Genomic DNA, 18,472 nt, shown 5'->3' on the forward strand with positions numbered 1-18,472 from the left:
CTTTCAAATCCCTTACTCACTCTTCCTTCAGTTAGTCCTGACGAAGGGTCTCGGCCTGAAACGTCGACTGCGCCTCTTCCTATAGATGCTGCTTGGCCTGCTGCGTTCACCAGCAACTTTGATGTATGTTGCTTGTTATTTAAATAGATAATTATGTACTGTGGTAATTCTAACCTATTAGGCTAAGTAATGAAATTAGTTGTTAAGAAAAATGGTAATAATAGTTTCCATACAACCCTTCTGGACCATTTCCACTGGTCCAAAATGTTGCATACAAGCCTATATACCAACCATTGTAGGTGTTTATATCCCAATTTGTTCGTGCTTGTTCCTGCCCGCAGACATAATTATCCAATCCCTATGTACTTATTTACTTAATTTTTTCATTTTTTTTTATCCCTTTCCCAAATCTTTCCCTTTACTTGTGTTAATTCTCTATTTTCCAAAAAAAAACAAACATTTAGACTAGGGGTGCTTACGTTAGCAATATTACTGTGTTGATGAGAAGAGCAATATAAATCATTAGGAGAGTCATCTAAAGTCTGCTCGCATTGGGGTTATATATTCAATCCATTTATTCCAGATTTGATAAAATGTTTCTTTTTGAGTTCTCAGGGAGTAAGTCAACTTTTCCATTTTAAATATTTCCAAGATAATTTCGTACCAATCTTCTAATGTAGGTGGTATTGGATTTAGCCATTTTCTAGTGATTGATTTCTTACTTGCCGCTAAGAGGGCCTGCAGCAACTTTATATCTTCCTTCTGTTCAAGGAACAATACATGCCCCAAATAGAGCGTCTCAAAGTTCAGAGGTATCTGGGACCTAAGTACCTTAACTAATGTTCTATGAATACCTTCCCAAAATAGACTTAATTTAGGGCAATCCCAGAAAATATGAAAATGATTTGCCTCCTTGGAGCCGCACCTTCTCCAACACATCACATTTGTATCTTTATATTTTTCCTGATATGGGGTCTTGAAGTATCTTATAATGTTTTTCCAACAATGTTCTCTCCAAGTCAAAGAATTAGTCGAGGACCATTGAAAGCTGCAGATTTTCCCCCAAGCCGCCTCTGAAAGTACCAACCCCGCTTCTTTCTCCCACTTCTCTTTAATATACAGTGTATTTACATTTTTAGCATGGGAGAGTGCATTATATAGGCGAGAAACTGATTTACTAGGTATTGAACTGCAAGCCGAATTCAGAATCTTGAAAAATTCTAATTCTACTGTTGATAGGTCTGTATATCTACAACTCTGGTTAACTTAGTTTCGTATTTGAAGGTACCTAAAAAAAGTCATTATGTTCTAGGCCATGTTTGTCCTGCAGGATTTGGAAACTTTGTAATACTCTTTTATCTATAAATGAGAGGTAGGTTGTAAGACCTTTCTTTATCCATAGCTCAAATCTTTTATCTCCCCTTTTGGGAAGGAATTCGGTATCATATGCACACCATCTAAAGAGTTTTAACATGTTATTAATTCCACATGAATTAACCACCTTCTGCCATACTTTTAATGTAAGATTTATCCAAGCATTATTAAATTTTTCCAACTGGGCCATCAATCCTTTGTCAGCTATTGAGGCCTGAAGAGGAAAACTGTCAACTAATCCAAATTCTATTTCCTTCCATCTAGCCTTATATTCCCTATTACACCAATATAACAGAGGGGTTATCTGTGAGGCATAAAAATAATTTCTCAGGCTAGGAAGAACCATACCTCCTCCTTCCTTCCCTAACTGTAAGGTGTTATATCGAATTCTAGGTTTCCTTCCTTGCCAAATGAAGCGGGAAATCCATTTGTCCCATTCCCTGAATTGATTATCATCCACCTCCACTGGTAAAGTACGGAAAAGATATAATAACCGAGGAAGAATATTCATTTTTAGAGTATTTATCCTTGAATTTAAACTTAAAAAGGGGATAAGATTCCATCTATGCATATCTGCTTTTATCTCTGAGATTAATGGCCCATAATTTACCTGTGATAGTGTTGAAAGATCCTTCGGCAGGGTTATTCCTAAATATTTTAATGATTTAGCTTCCCACTTAAGATCGTATGTATCCTGCAATTTTTTGGATGGTGTATAATTTAGGGACATAACCTGTGTTTTCTTTACATTTATTTTATAACCTGATATTTTCCCAAAGTCATCCAACAGTGTAAACAATCCTATAAATGATTTTTCTGGTTCACTCAGATAGACCAAAACATCATCTGCGAATAACGCCACTTTCTGTTCAATCCCTGCCACCTTGATACCTTTTACGATTTCGCTCTGTCTTATTAGTTGGGCAAGTGGTTCAATATATAGCGCAAAGAGGAGAGGAGAAATTGGGCATCCCTGTCTAGTGCCTCTCTCTAAAATGAAGGAGTCAGAGAGGTCCCCATTTATCTTAATTCGGGCTGTAGGGCTGTCATATAGAGTCTGAATTACTTTAATAAACCTTTCTTGAAAGCCGAATCTTCCTAACACATTCCTATAGGAATGCCCAACTAACCGAATCAAAAGCTTTCTCAGCGTCCAATCCTACTACCATTGTCTCTGTCTCGTTCTTATTAACCTGTTCTAATATGTGCAGAGTTCTCCTTATGTTGTCCTGTGTTTGTCTTTGTTGAATAAATCCAGTCTGGTCTAAATGGATTAGGCCAGGTAAAAGCTTTTCCAATCTGCGCGCTAATATAGATGTAAATAGTTTGTAATCTAAATTAAGAACACTAATTGGCCGATAATTGCCACATTCTAGTTTATCTCTACCCTCTTTAGGAATAACTGAAATAATCGCTTCTCTCCAGGAAGGTGGAGTTTCTCCTCTCTGCAAGATCCAATTAAAGGTGTTAAGTAGTAATGGGGCTAACTGTGTCTTCAGGGACTTGTACCACTCTGAGATAAACCCATCAGAACCCGGGGACTTTCCAGCCTTTAACCTAGAGATGGCCACGTTCAGTTCTTTGACAGTTACTGGTTCTAATAAACTTTCATTTTGTAAATCTGTAAGTTTAGGTAGATCTAAAAAATTCAATACACTGTCTATATAGGGCTCATTGGGGGCCCGGGGTTGGGAGTACAGCTCTCAATAATATGTTTCAAAACTCTCTTGAATTTTCCCTATTGTACTCTCCACAAGCTTTGTCTTCGGATTCTTTATTTTATGAATTGTATTGTCTGCTTGTTGTTTTCGTAATTTATATGCTAATAATCTAGCTGATTTACCTCCTACTTCATAATTCTTTTGTCTCAGGTAAAGAAAATTTCTTTGAGTTTCCAACGTATAAATATCATCAATTTCACTTTGCAATTTCCTAATTTCCTGTTTTCGATTTGAATTACTTTTGTTGCTATCTACAACTTGAAGTTGTTTTAATTTTCCTTGAAGGTCTGCTAATTTTTGTGCATTGATTTTTTTCATGTGAGTAGTAATGGAAATAATTTTCCCTCTCAGTACAGCTTTCAATGTATCCCATAAAATCACTGGTGATGTTTCTCCCATGTCATTAAGGTCTAGATATTCTTTGATTTCTCCCCTTAATCTCTCCATTACTTTTGGGTTATTGAGTATATGTGAGTTTAGCCTCCATAGTGTTTTCCTCATTTTCCTTTCCAGGATTAGAGACATAGAGACTGGGCTATGATCCGACAGATCAACTGTTGCAATATTACAGTTTTTTATCCTGAGTCTATCTGTATTAAAGATAAAGAAATAGTCTATCCTTGAATAGGCTGAATGAGGGAAAGAGTAATATGTATAATCTTTAATTCCCTCCAGACATCTATAATTCCCAACTCCTCCATCAATGAATTCACTTTCCGAGTCAGAGGTTTATTCTGAGTAACTATTCTTGAAGAATCTAATATAGGATTTAATCTAATATTAAAATCCCCTCCACAAATTACTACCCCTCGAGAACTGACCATTAGGTCAAAAATGTGTCTATAAAATGACCATTCACTACCTGGAGGAGCATAAACATTCAGCAATGTTATTTCTGTACCTTTTATTCTTCCTGTGATTTTTACAAACCGTCCTTCTTTGTCTCTAGTCTCTGAAATGTGTTCATAATTAAGAGTACTTGATATTAATGTAGCTACCCCTCTTTTGTGACTCAATTTATATGATGAATAAAATACATGCTTAAAGCCCATTCTTTTTAATTTTCCATGTTCAGATTGGCTCATATGTGTTTCCTGGAGGAAAGCTATTTGTGCCCTCTCTTTTTTCAATTTAGACATAATCTTATTTCTTTTAATTGGATTCAAAACCCCATTAACATTATAGGAAATTATTTTTACCAATTCAGTTTGCATTTTTCTCTAGTAGAAAAAAAAACACTCTCCTTTTCTAACCAAACAGTAAGCAATCCCTTCTCAACAGTAAACCAAGACATATAACCACACCCTAGACATTTCTGAACGTATAACATTTGAAAATTTTTCCTGACTTCCCACAGTGAGGCCTGAGCACCGACCCGCCTCAGTTCAGAGGGATAATCTCTATCTTCACCCTGTGTTAGAGGGCCCTCAGCAGTTTGAATAATCATAGAGAATTTTCTGCTATTTATGTCTCGACCATATCGCTATCATTCAAGTTATTCCGCCTAGTTTATTTTCAGTTACCAGTTTTCATTTTACTTTTAAGTCCGATTTACTCTTTTCAGTTATTTCTCTTAATTAATCTGTGTTCTCTGTACATACGCGTCTGAATATTTGCAGCTTTTCCTTGTAGTTTGACACTCTGGTTCGAGTGGAGCGTCCTCGCCCCACGAACTGCCACGACTTCTGCCGAATCCTCTCCAGTAGCGACTCCGGTTGGGTGATAACTTTAATAGGTAGTCCCCGGTCCGCCAGGTCCAACGTTGCCTCCTCCACCGTAGCGTAAGTTTTTGTCCCTTCGTCGTAAAACACTCTCAGCCGAGCTGGATACAGGGTCTGGAATCTGATGTTGTTTTCCTTCAGGACTCTCCGTGTTTCCGTATATTCCTTCCGTCTGGCAAGAATCCCCGGTGCGTAGTCGTGGTCTAAACTGATTTTGCAGTTGTTCCACATGAAACCTTTCTTTTGCCATGCTCTTTTAAGCACCTCTTCCTTCGTTCTGTAACTGAGAAATCTGATCAGAATCGATCTGGGCTGGGCGCCTGCCGGAGGCTGTGGTGCCAACGCGCGGTGAGCCCTTTCTATCTGTAGGTCTTTTGCGGCCGGTATATCAAGGTTCTCTCTAAGCAGCTTCTCCACGAAGGGAATCATCAATCCGGGTTTACCTTCGGTTCCTTCGAGAACTCCGTAGATCCTCACATTTTCCCTTCTCGAGCGGCCGCCTTCATCTATTAGTTTCCACTGGAGCTGGTCTTGTAGCTTCAGCATTTCTGCTATCACTTCCTCGGCGTTTTGTAGCTTCTCTTCAATTCCAACAATCCTCGCTTCGGCTTCATCTATCCGCGAGTTAGTTTTTACTATTTCTCCTTTAATATCTTCCAGCTGTTTGCTGTTATCTTGTCGGAACTCGCGAATCTCTCCGAGAATCAAAGACAGAGTCACCGATTCCCCCTCATTATCTCCATCCTGGCTTGCCGTGGGGGAACTAGGCCCGTCGCCTTGCTGCATCTCTTTATGTTTATCAGCCTTCGAAGCGGACTTTTTATTCTTGTTCTTAGACATCATCCTTGCCCCTTTTATTAATATAGTTATGCAATATTAAGTATTTGTCTAAATTCGATTTTGGGGCAGTTTACCTTCTTTTTTGTCGAGAGACCTTTTCCTTACGCCGCCATTCCCTTGATGACCCGGAAGTCCTCTCCCTCCCTAGGTAATTTCTAAAGTAAGTACATGTTTGGCACAACATTGTGGGCTGAAGGGCCTGTGTTGTGCTGTAGGTTTTCTATGTTTCTATAAGGGAAAGGGAGGTGGGGTAGGTAGCACTCATAAGTATGAGATCAGGGTGATAGTGAGAGGAAATATTAAGATCTAAACAGCAGAATGTTGAGTCTATCTAGAAATAGCATAGGGGGATAAAATTACTGGTAGAAGTTGTCATTAGTGCACCAAATCATAAGACTACAGTGGCACAGGCAATAAGCCTAAAAATACCTGATTCATGTAAGAATGGAATGATAGCTGTCGTAAGAAACTTCAGCTTACAACGTGCAAGTTGGTTGCAGCAGTCTTGAGGAGGACATTGTAGAATTCATCCTTGAATGTTTTCTTGAACAGCATGCTAGTGAACCTACGAGAGAAAATGCTATCTTAGATCTGGTCCTGTGCAATGAGACAGGAAAAATTAATGTCTTGTAGTTATGGATCCTCTTGGAAAGAATGATCACAGTATGATTGAGGTTTTCATACCAGTCGAGTGTGCAATAGTTTGATTAAAGCCAGTGTATTATGCCTAAACAAAAGCGACTACAATACGATGAGGGAGGAGCTGGCGAGCATAGACTGGTAACACAGACCAAATGATGCGATAGATAAGAAACAGTAGAAAGCTTTCAAAATGATTTTTCATGGTGCTCAACAGAAGTGCATTCCAGTTAAAAGCAAGGACAGTAAGGGTGGGGAGAACAACCTCTGGATAATGAAGGAAATAAGAGAAGGTATCAAACTAGAACGGAGGCAGAGTGGTGATTGTGAGGCTTTAGCTCTTCAAGGCTGCAGCAAAGAGAGGCTTCAGTCAGGGAAAGGAAAGAAAAGCTCGTTATGTTTTTTACTCATAGAAACATAGAAAACGTACAGCACAATACAGGCCCTTCAGCCCACAATGTTGTGCCGATCATGTACTTACTTTAGAAATTGCCTAGGGTTACCCATAGCCCTCTATTTTTCTAAGCTCCATGTACCTATCTAGGAGTTTCTGAGAAGACCCTATCGTATCTGCCTGCACCACCGTCGCTGGCAGCCCATCCCATGCACTCACCATTCTCTGCATATAAAACTTATCCCTGACATCTCCTCTGTACCTATTTCCAAGCACCTTAAAACTGTGCTCTCTCATATTAGCCATTTCAGCCCCGGAAAAATGCCTCTGACTATCTACACGATCAATGCCTCTCATCGTCTTATACACCTCCATCAGGTCACCTCTCATCCTCTGTTGCTCCAAGGAGAAAAGGCCGAGTTCACTCAACCTATTCTCATAAGGCATGCTCCCCAATCCAGGCAACATCCTTATAAATTTCCTCTGCACCCTTTCGATAGTTTCCACATCCTTCCTGTAGTGAGGTGACCAGAACTGAGCACAGTACTCCCAAGTGGGGTCTGACCAGGTTCCTATACAGCAGTAACCTTACCTCTCAGCTCTTGAACTCAATCCCTCATTTGTTGAAGGCCAATGCACTGTATGCCTTCTTAATGTTGAGAGTAAGAGGATAAGATGTGAGAGAATAGGACCAATCAAGTATGACAGTAGAAAAACTCGTTTCTGCATACCTCGACACTGTTTTATCACCCCTTGTTCAATCCCTTCCAACCTATGTTCGTGACACTTCTCACGCTCTTAAACTTTTCGATGATTTTAAGTTCCCTGGCACCCACCGCTTTATTTTCACCATGGATGTCCAGTCCTTATATACTTCCATCCCCCATCAGGAAGGTCTCAAAGCTCTACGCTTCTTTTTGGATTCCAGACCTAATCAGTTCCCCTCTACCACCACTCTGCTCCGTCTAGCGGAATTAGTCCTTACTCTTAATAATTTCTCCTTTTGCTCCTCCCATTTCCTCCAAACTAAAGGTGTAGCTATGGGCACCCGTATGGCTCCTAGCTATGCCTGCCTTTTTGTTGGGTTTGTGGAACAATCTATGTTCCGTGCCTATTCTGGTATCTGTCCCCCACTTTTCCTTCGCTACATCGACGACTGCATTGGCGCTGCTTCCTGCACGCATGCAGAACTCGTTGACTTTATTAACTTCGCCTCCAACTTTCACCCTGCCCTCAAGTTTACCTGGTCCATTTCCGACACCTCCCTCCCCTTTCTAGATCTTTCTGTCTCTGTCTCTGGAGACAGCTTATCCACTGATGTCTACTATAAGCCTACTGACTCTCACAGCTATCTGGACTATTCCTCTTCTCACCCTGTCTCTTGCAAAAACGCCATCCCCTTCTCGCAATTCCTCCGTCTCCGCCGCATCTGCTCTCCGGATGAGGCTTTTCATTCTAGGACGAGGGAGATGTCTTCATTTTTTAAAGAAAGGGGCTTCCCTTCCTCCACTATCAACTCTGCTCTTAAACGCATCTCCCCCATTTCACGTACATCTGCTCTCACTCCATCCTCCCACCACCCCACTAGGAATAGGGTTCCCCTGGTCCTCACCTACCACCCCACCAGCCTCCGGGTCCAACATATTATTCTCCGTAACTTCCGCCACCTCCAACGGGATCCCACCACTAAGCACATCTTTCCCTCCCCCCTCTCTCTGCATTCCGCAGGGATCGCTCCCTACACAACTCCCTTGTCCATTCGTCCCCCCCATCCCTCCCCACTGATCTCCCTCCTGGCACTTATCCGTGTAAGCGGAACAAGTGCTACACATGCCCTTACACTTCCTCCCTTACCACCATTCAGGGCCCCAAACAGTCCTTCCAGGTGAGGCATCACTTCACCTGTGAGTCGACTGGGGTGATATACTGCGTCCGGTGCTCCCGATGTGGCCTTTTATATATTGGTGAGACCCGACGCAGACTGGGAGACCGCTTTGCTGAACATCTACGCTCTGTCCGCCAGAGAAAGCAGGATCTCCCAGTGGCCACACATTTTAATTCCACATCCCATTCCCATTCTGACATGTCTATCCACGGCCTCCTCTACTGTAAAGATGAAGCCACACTCAGGTTGGAGGAACAACACCTTATATTCCGTCTGGGTAGCCTCCAACCTGATGGCATGAACATTGACTTCTCTAACTTCTGCTAGGCCCCACCTCCCCCTCGTACCCCATCTGTTACTCATTTTTATGCACACATTCTTTCTCTCACTCTCCTTTTTCTCCCTCTGTCTCTCTGAATATACCTCTTGAACCAGAGGAGATAGCAGAGGTACTTAATGAGTACTTTGCTTCAGTATTCGCTATGGAAAAGGATCTTGGCGATTGTAGGGAGGACTTGCAGCGGACTGAAAAGCTAGAGGATGTAGGTATTAAGAAAGAGGATGTGCTGGAGCTTTTGGAAAGCATCAGGTTGGATAAGTCACCAGGACCAGACAAGATGTACCCCAGGCTACTTTGGGAGGTGAGGGAGGAGATTGCTGAGCCTCAGGCGATGATCTTTGCAACATCACTGGGGACGGGGGAGATTCCGGAGGATTGGAGGGTTGCAGATCTTGTTCCATTATTCAAGAAAGGGAGTAGGGATAGCCAAGGAAATTATAGACCAGTGAGTCTTACTTCACTGGCTGGTAAGTTGATGGGGAAGATCCTAAGAGGCAGGATTCATGAACATCTGGAGAGGCATAATATGATTAGGAATAGTCAGCATGGTTTTGTAAAAGGCACGTTGTGCCTTACGAGCCTGACTGAATTTTTTTGAGGATGTGAATATACACATTGAAGGTAGAGCAGTAGCTGTAGTGTGTATGGATTTCAGCAAAGCATTTGACAAGGTACCCCATGCAAGGCTTATTGAGAAAATAAGGAGCCATGGGATACAAGGAGACATTGCTTCGTGGATCTAGAACTGGCTTGTCCACAGAAGGCAAAGAGTGGTTGTAGTTGGGTCGTATTCTGCATGGAGGTTGGTGACCAGTGGTGTGCCTCAGGAATTGTCTGGCGCCCCTTCTCTTTGTGATTTTTATAAATGACCTAGATGAAGAAGTGGAGGGATGGGTTAGTAAATTTGTTGATGACACAAAAGTTGGAGGTGTTGTGGATAGTGTGGAGGGCTGTCAGAGGTTACAGCAGGGCATCGATAGGATGCAAATCTGGGCTGAGAAGTGGCAGATGGAGTTCAACCCAGATAAGTGTGAGGTGGTTCATTTTGGTAGGTCAAATATGATGGCAGAATATAGTATTAATGATAAGACTCTTGGCAGTGTGGAGGATCAGAGGGATCTTGGGGTCCAAATCCATAGGATGCTCAAAGCTGCTGCGCAGGTTGACTGTGTAGTTAAGAAGGCACATAGTGCATTGGCCTTCATCAATCGTGGGATTGAGTTTAGGAGCCAAGAGGTAATGTTGCAGCTATATAGGACCCTGGTCAGACCCCACTGGAGTACTGTGCTCAGTTCTGGTTGCCTCACTATAGGAAGGATGTGGAAACCATAGAAAGGGTGCAGAGGAGATTTACAAGGTTGTTGCCTGGATTGGGGAGCATGTCTTATGAGAATAGGTTGAGTGAACTCAAGCCTTTTTTTCTTGGAGTGACTGAGGATGAGGGGTGACCTGATGGAGGTGTGTAAGATGATGAGAGGCATTGATCGTGTGGATAGTCAGAGGCTTTTTCCCAGGGCTAAGTGGCTAGCATGAGAGGGCACAGTTTTAAGGTGCTTGGAAGTAGGTACAGAGGAGATGTTGGGGATAAGTTTTTTAAGCAGAGAGTGGTGAGTACATGGAATGGGCTGCCGGCAACAGTGGTGGAGGCAGATATGATAGGGTCTTTTAAGAGTCTGCTGGACAGGTACATGGAGCTCAGAAAAATAGAAGGCTCTAGGTAACCCTAGGTAATTTCTAAGGTAAGGACATGTTCCGCACAGCTTTGTGGGCCGAAGGGTCTGTATTGTGCTGTAGGTTTTCTATGTTTCTAATCACTAGATTCTGGAATCATTCTGGAAGACTGGAAAATTGCAAATGTCACTCCACTCTGTAGGAAGGGAGAGAGGCAGAAGAAAGTAAACTCTAGGCCAGTTAATCTGACATCAGTGGTTGGGAAGATGTTGAAAACAATTAAGGATGAAGTCTCCGGGTACTTGAAATAAAGGGACCCATTTCTGTCTGGCTGACAGTGACTGGTGGTGTTCAACAGGGGTTTGTGTAGGGACTGATTCTTTTTATGTTGTGTGTCAATGATTTGGATGATGGTTTTGTTGCAAAGTTTTCAGACGAAATGAAGCTAGGTGGAGTGGCAGATAACTTTGAAGAAGTAGGAGACTACAGAAGCACTAAGACAAATGAGGGGAATGGACAAAGAAATGGCAGATGGAATACAGTGTCAGGAAGTGTTTGGTTATGCATTTTGTTCGAAGAAATTAAAGGGTTGACAATTTACTAAATGAAGAGAAAATACAAAAAATTGAGGTGCAAAGGTACTGAATTCAGAAGAATGAGTGATAACCTCATTAAAACCTATCGGATGTTGAAAGGCCTTGATAGAGTGGATATGGAAAGGTTGTTTCCTGTGGTGGGAGAGTCTAAGACCAGAGGACACAACCTCAGAATAGAAGAGTGTCCTTTTAGAACAGATGAGGAGAAGTTTCTTTAGCCAGAGAGTGGTGAATCTGTGGAATTCATTGCCACAGGCTGTGAGGTCTATTTAAGGCAGAGATTTATAAATTCTTGATTGGTCAGGAATGAAGGGGTACAGGGAGAAGGCAGATGATTGGGACTGAGAGAAAAATTGGATCAGCCATGATGAAATGGTAAAGCAGACTCGATAGACCAAATGGCCTAATTCTTTTCCTATATCATATGATCTAGAAGTTCATGCATACAAAGTTGCCAAGGGTAGTGGGAAACCTAGTAGCTGGTTATCTGAAGAAAAGATTTTCCCACTGTCACCATATAATAACCTATGAAAAGGGGAGCAGGTGTAGTTGACTTGGTCCCTTGAGTTTGCCATTCAATGTGATCATGGCTTTTCTGCTCCAGGGCTCTAGTTCTTCTTGTGCTAACTACTGGGCCATCAATTCTCAGAACTTTCAAAAGTTATTTTCTACTTCTTTAAGTACCTCCTGCGATTTACCCTCTACAACACTCTGAGTTAAAGAATCTCAGAGCTGCTTCACCCTCTGGAAGAGGTTGTTCCCACATTCTTCAATTTTAAATGACCACCTCTTTATCTTTTAACTGTTCAGGATTCTTTCAATAGTGGATACAACTCGACAACTTGTGTCCATTTATGATTAGATTAGATTATGAGGACACGCAGTCCTCTTTTATTGTCATTTAGTAATGCATGCATTAAGAAATGATACAGTGTTCCTCCGGTGTGATATCGCAGAAACACAAGACAGACCCCTATTTAACAAGTACGATATCATTTCACTGGAGAGGCCGCGCGCGCTGCATGATCTCTTATGCTGAATAAGATCGACCCCTCTCCCACCCCCACCCATTCTTCTAAACTCCAAAGAGTGTAGGTATTTTTTCCTAGCTGCTCCTGAGAGTACAGTATCATGAAGTATCCTAGTGAATCTCATTTTTGAACTACCTCCAATGGTAATGGACCAGTCATGTGAACCAGAATCCTGCACAGTACTCCAGAAGTGGCCTCAGATATTATTTCATTTTATTAGCTCCCTCTGCTCTTCTCAGTCTTGGGAATTAACCATACTGATAATTTCAGCAATTTCTTATTCTATGTCATGTCTACAAATTAAAATATATTTTTGAGGTGAAAATAGTGTAAGATAGAAAAACGCCCAGTTCTTGTGTCTCAGACACTTCTGGGGTTTTGCATCAAGTCATCAACCATTATCTGTCACATTCTGCAATAGATTAAGCAGTAAAAATATGTAAGGTTTGAATGCTGAGGTTTCTCGATAATGATCAATGTTCTTGGATTTTCAGGAATAAGTACCTTTTATTGAACAGTCAAGAGCTGAATGAACTAAGTGTAATCTCGCTCAAAGCCAATATACCAGAGGTGGAAGCAGTTATTAACACTGATAGGTAAGAAGATATTAATTTGTTGTGTATGGGATTATGAACATTGATTATTAAAATGCTTAAAATAATCAAGTTATTTCTATAGATGTGTAGTAGAGAATATGTTGACAGGCTACATCACAGCCTGGTATGAAAATACCAATGCCATTGAATGAAAAATCCTACAAAATGAAATCAATACAGCCCAGTCCATTGAGGGTAAAGCCCTCCCAACCATTAAGCACATCAACACGAAACATTGTCATAGCAAAGTAGCATGCATTATCAAGGACCCCCACTACCCTCTATTCTTCCTGCTAGCCTCAGGAAGAAGGTACAGTAGCCTCAGGATTCTCACTGCCAGGTTCAGGAACAGTTACCATCCCTCAACCATTAGGCTCTTAAACCACAGGGGATAACTTCACACACCTTCATTTGCCTCATCATTGAAATGTTACCACAACCAATGGACTCACTTTTGAGGACTCTTCATCTCATGTTCTCAATATTTATTGCTTATGTATTTATTATTATTTCTTCTTCCTATATTTGCACAGTTTGTTGTCTTTAGCACTCTGGTTGAACGAGTTGGACGGTCTTTCATTGATTCTGTTATGGTTATTATTCTATAGATTTACTGCATACAGTGGCATGCAAAAGTTTGGTCACCCTGGTCAAAATTTCAGTTACTGTGAATAGCTAAGCGAGTAAAAGATGACCTGATTTCCAAAAGGCATGAAGTTAAAGATGACACATTTCTTTAATATTTTAAGCAAGATTACTTTTTTGATTTCCATCTTTTACAGTTTCAAAATAACAAAAAAGGAAAAGGGCCCGAAGCAAATGTTTGGGCACCCTGCATGGTCAGTACTTAGTAACACGCCCTTTGGCAAGTATCACAGCTTGTAAACACTTTCTGTAGACAGCTAAGAGTCTTTCAATTCGTGTTTGGGGGATTTTCCCGCATTCTTCCTTGCAAAAGTCTTCTAGTTCTGTGAGATTCTTGGGCCATCTTGCATGCACTGCTCTTTTGAGGTCTATCCACAGATTCTCAATGATGTTTAGGTCAGGAGCCTGTGAGGGCCATGGCAAAACCTTCAACTTGAGCCTCTTGAGGTAGTCCATTGTGGATTTTGAGGTGTGTTTAGGATCATTATCCTGTTGTAGAAGCCATCCTCTTTTCATCTTCAGCTTTTTTACAGATGGTGTGATGTTTGCTTCCAGAATTTGCTGGTATCTAATTGAATTCATTCTTCCCTCTACCAGTAAATGTTCCCCGTCCCACTAGCTGCAACACAAGCCCAAAGCATGATTGATCCACCCTTGTGCTTAACAGTTGGAGAGGTGTTCTTTTCATGAAATTCTGCACCCTTTTTTCTCCAAACATACCTTTGCTCATTGCAGCCAAAAAGTTCTATTTTAACTTCATTATTCCACAGGACTTGTTTCCAAAATGCATCAGGCTTGTTTAGATGTTCCTTTGCAAACTTCTGACACTGAATTTTGTGGTGAGGACGCAGGAAAGGTTTTCTTCTGACGACTCTTCCATGAAGGTCATATTTGTGCAGGTGTCGCTGCACAGTAGAACAGTGCACCACCACTTCAGAGTCTGCTAAATCTTCCTGAAGGTCCTTTGCAGTCAAGCGGGGATTTTGATTTGCCTTTCTAGCAATCCTGCGAGCAGTTTTCTCGGTTTTCTAGACCTCAACTTGACCTTCACCGTTCCTGTTAACTGCCATTTCTTAATAACATTACAAACTGAGGAAACGGCTACCTGAAAATGCTTTGCTATCTTCTTATAGCCTTCTCCTGCTTTGTGGGCATCATTTATTTTAATTTTCAGAGTGCTAGGCAGCTGCTTAGAGGAGTCCATGGCTGCTGATTATTGGGACAAGGTTTGAGGAGTCAGGGTATTTATAAAGCTTTGAAATTTGCATCACCTGGCCTTTCCTAACGATGAATGTGAACAAGCAATAGCCCTAACAAGCTAATTAAGGTCTGAGACCTTGGTAAAAGTTATCTGAGAGCTCAAACCTCTTGGGGTGCCCAAACTTTTGCTTGGTGCTCCTTTCTTTTTCTCACTCTAAAATTGTACAAAACAAAAATAATACACTAACCTTGCTTAACATGTTGAAAAGAATGTTTCACCTTTAACTTTGACTTTTGGAGATCAGTTCTTATTCTACTCACTTAACGATTCACAGTTACAGAAATTTTGACCGGGGTGCCCAAACTTTTGCATGCCACTGTATGTCCGCAAGACAGTGGATCTCAGGGTTGTATTTGATGACATATATGTACTTTGATAATAAATTTACTTTGAACTTTGAATTTATATCTTGGTAGATTGTTTCCCATCTTTCGATATAAAACCATGAGTCAGAATCTGGGAATAGTGTCCTTTCACACTAAAAGCCAACTAATTTTAAAATTGATTAAAAATTCAGCTATATTCCCAATATCATTGATAATGTGGCCAATCATGTCTATTAAAGACAAGACTGAAGCATTTACAACAATGTATATTTGATGTTGGTAGAAGTGTCAAATAGATGATCTGTTTCAGCATCCTGAAATTCCCCACTACCACCTCAGACTTTGTTTCAGAGGTACATTTAATATCAGAGAAATGTATATAATATACACCCTGAGATACTTTTTCTTTGCAACCATCCACGAAAACAGAGGAGTGCCCCAAAGAATGAATGACAGTTAAATGTTAGAACGCCAAAGCACCCCCCCAGCTACCTCCTCCCACACATAATCAGCAGCAAAGCAATGATCCCCCTCCCCCACCAGCAAAAAAAAGCATCGGCACCCACCATGGAGCACTCAAGCATGCAGCAAAGCATTAGTAAAGACTCAGACTTGCAGTACCCCTAAGACTACTCATTCACCCAGTTATTCGACATACCACAGGCTCTTTCTCCCTAATAAGGGAAAAAGAGGTGTCCCCGTTTCACAGCAAAAGGGGAGACATCACAAACAACTCGTTGATTTATGATGTTAAAAGTCCGTTGCATTGCTTTTTCCGAGCTCTGTGCCCAAAGAACTCGGGTCTCCGGGCGCACCCCAGAGATTTTCCGTCTCCCATGACACATCAGACTGCTGTGGAGGCACCAACCTCGAGTCCACCCGTCTCCAAAGCCACAAAATCTGAAACTCTGAAGGCGAGCTAATCTTCTACTCCTTGTCCTTGGCATATTGAATAATGGCCAGCCGTGAGACCCCAAGACCAGGTCCCATTTCTGCAAAGAACCCAAGCCAGCATGTAACTCCAGGTCAGGAACTTCAAAAGAACCCTGAAAGGAAAAAGTAGAGAGATTAAAGATAGAAATAGAGCTATTTCTGAAGATGCAAGCAAAGGAGATCTGTATCTCTCTATTCCCTGCCTCTCCAGATGTTTGTCTAAATGTTTCCAGAACATTGCTGTGTTCCTATCAAATCCCTTGACAGTGTGTTTCAGGCTTCTACCACTCTGCTTTAAAAAAATACTTTCTAAATCTTCCTTAAACTTCCCCGTCACCCTAAACCTATAGCACATAGTATTTGACATTTCACAACTCCTCTCCTCCCCCCCACCCAGAAAATGATTAACTGTCTACTCTCCTGACGAAGGGTCTCGGCCTGAAACGTCGACTGCGCCTCTTCCTATAGATGCTGCTTGGCCTGCTGCGTTCACCAGCAACTTTGATGTATGTTGCTTGAATTTCCAGCATCTGCAGAATTCCTGTTGTTAACTGTCTACTCTATTTGTGTCTCATAATTTTGTATTCTCCTATCAGTCCAACCTCTCCTTGTAGTTAATACAAACATTCCAGGCAACGTCCTGGGAGACCTCTTCTGTACCCTCGCTAAAACCTCCACAGGCTTCCTATAATGTCTTATAATGCAGTGACCATGTACTGCACAAGTACTCCAAATCAGTCCCAACCAAAGGTTTGTAGAGCTGCAATTTTATTTGGACTCTGCCCTGACTGATGAGGTAAGCATACCAAATAGTTTTTCTTTCAACCACATTGATGCCATGGCCAAGAAAGCTCAGCAAAGTCTCTACTTCCTTAGGAGGTTAAAGAAATTTGGCAGCTTGGTATGCCAATTATTCTGTCCATAAATAACAAGCAAGAAGCAGCAAAAAGTGGTGGACCATAGCTTGATACATCAGTGTCCCCTCCCTAGATTTGTGTATATTTCTCACTAATCAAAGACCAAAACCTTGAAAGCTCTTAACACTAGACACATTGGACAGCTTCTGTCCTGCTGTTATAACGCTATTCAACGGTTCCCTAGTACCATAAGATGGTCTCGTGACCTCACAATATAACTCACTGTAACCTTGTTCCTCATCATCTATCTTCAGAGTGGGAATAAACAGGACCTTTTCAGAATGGCAGGCAGTGACTGGTGGGGTACCGCAAGGGTCAGTGCTGGGACCCCAGTTGTTTACAATATAAATGACTTAGATGAGGGAATTAAATGCAGCATCTCCAAGTTTGCGGATGATACGAAGCTGGGCGGCAGTGTTCGCTGTGAGGAGGATGCTAAGAGGATGCAGGATGACTTGGATAGGTAAGGTGAGTGGGCAAATTCATGGCAGATGCAATTTAATGTGGATAAATGTGGGGTTATCCACTTTGGTGGCAAAAACAGGAAGACAGATTATTATCTGAATGATGGCCAAATAGGAAAAGGGGAGGTGCATCGAATCCTGGGTGTCATTATACACCAGTCATTGAAAGTGGGCATGCAGGTACAGCAGGCGGTGAAAAAGGCGAATGGTATGCTGGCATTCATAGCAAGAGGATTCGAGTACAGGAGCAGGGAGGTACTACTGCAGTTGTACAAGGCCTTGGTGAGACCACACCTGGAGTATTGTGTGCAGTTTTGGTCCCCTAATCTGAGGAAAGACATTCTTGCCATGGAGGGAGTACAAAGAAGTTCACCAGATTGATTCCTGGGATGGCAGGACTTTAATATGATGAAAGACTGGATCGACTAGGCTTATATTCGCTGGAATTTAGAAGATTGAGGGGGGATCTTATTGAAACGTATAAAATCCTAAAAGAATTGGACAGGCTAGATGCAGGAAGATTGTTCCCGATGTTGGGGAAGTCCAGAACGAGGGGTCACAGTTTAAGGGTAAAGGGGAAGCCTTTTAGGACCGAGATGAGGAAAAACTTCTTCACACAGAGAGTGGTGAATCTGTGGATTTCTCTGCCACAGGAAACAGTTGAGGCCAGTTCATTGGCTATATTCAAGTGGGAGTTAGATATGGCCCTTGTGGCTAAAGGGATCAGGGGGTATGGAGAGAAGGCAGGTACAGGGTTCTGAGTTGGATGATCAGCCATGATCATACTGAATGGCGGTGCAGGCTCGAAGGGCCGAATGGCCTACTCCTGCACCTATTTTCTGTTTCTACACTTTCTCTGTGGCTGTTACACTTTATTTTGCACTGTTATGTTTTTTTTATCTTATACTATCTCAAATGCACTATTGTGATGAATTGATCTGTATGAATGAGATGCAAGAGAAGTTTTTCATTTACCTCAATAAATCTAACAATAATAAATCAATTTACAGCCTTATCCATGTGTTGCTATTTTCAGGACCTGTGGACTTGTCCACCATTTTCCTAAGGGTCTTGTCATTTACTGTATGCTTTCCTCTTCTCAAACTGCAACACCACAC

At 41.7% G+C, this 18,472-nt stretch overlaps 1 protein-coding gene across 1 annotated transcript in view; it reads left to right on the forward strand.

The window, feature by feature from the left end:
• The window catches only part of LOC134342615 (short transient receptor potential channel 4-associated protein-like), a 189,637-nt gene that overhangs the window by 134,081 nt on the left and 37,084 nt on the right, over nt 1-18,472 (forward strand). Inside the window, exon 12 of the mRNA XM_063040948.1 lies at nt 12,707-12,808. Coding sequence (XP_062897018.1) covers nt 12,707-12,808 — 102 coding nt within the window. The remainder of the gene's footprint in view (nt 1-12,706; nt 12,809-18,472) is intronic.

Source organism: Mobula hypostoma, chromosome 2 (assembly GCF_963921235.1).
Source record: "Mobula hypostoma chromosome 2, sMobHyp1.1, whole genome shotgun sequence".
Taxonomy (NCBI): Eukaryota; Metazoa; Chordata; class Chondrichthyes; order Myliobatiformes; family Myliobatidae; genus Mobula; species Mobula hypostoma.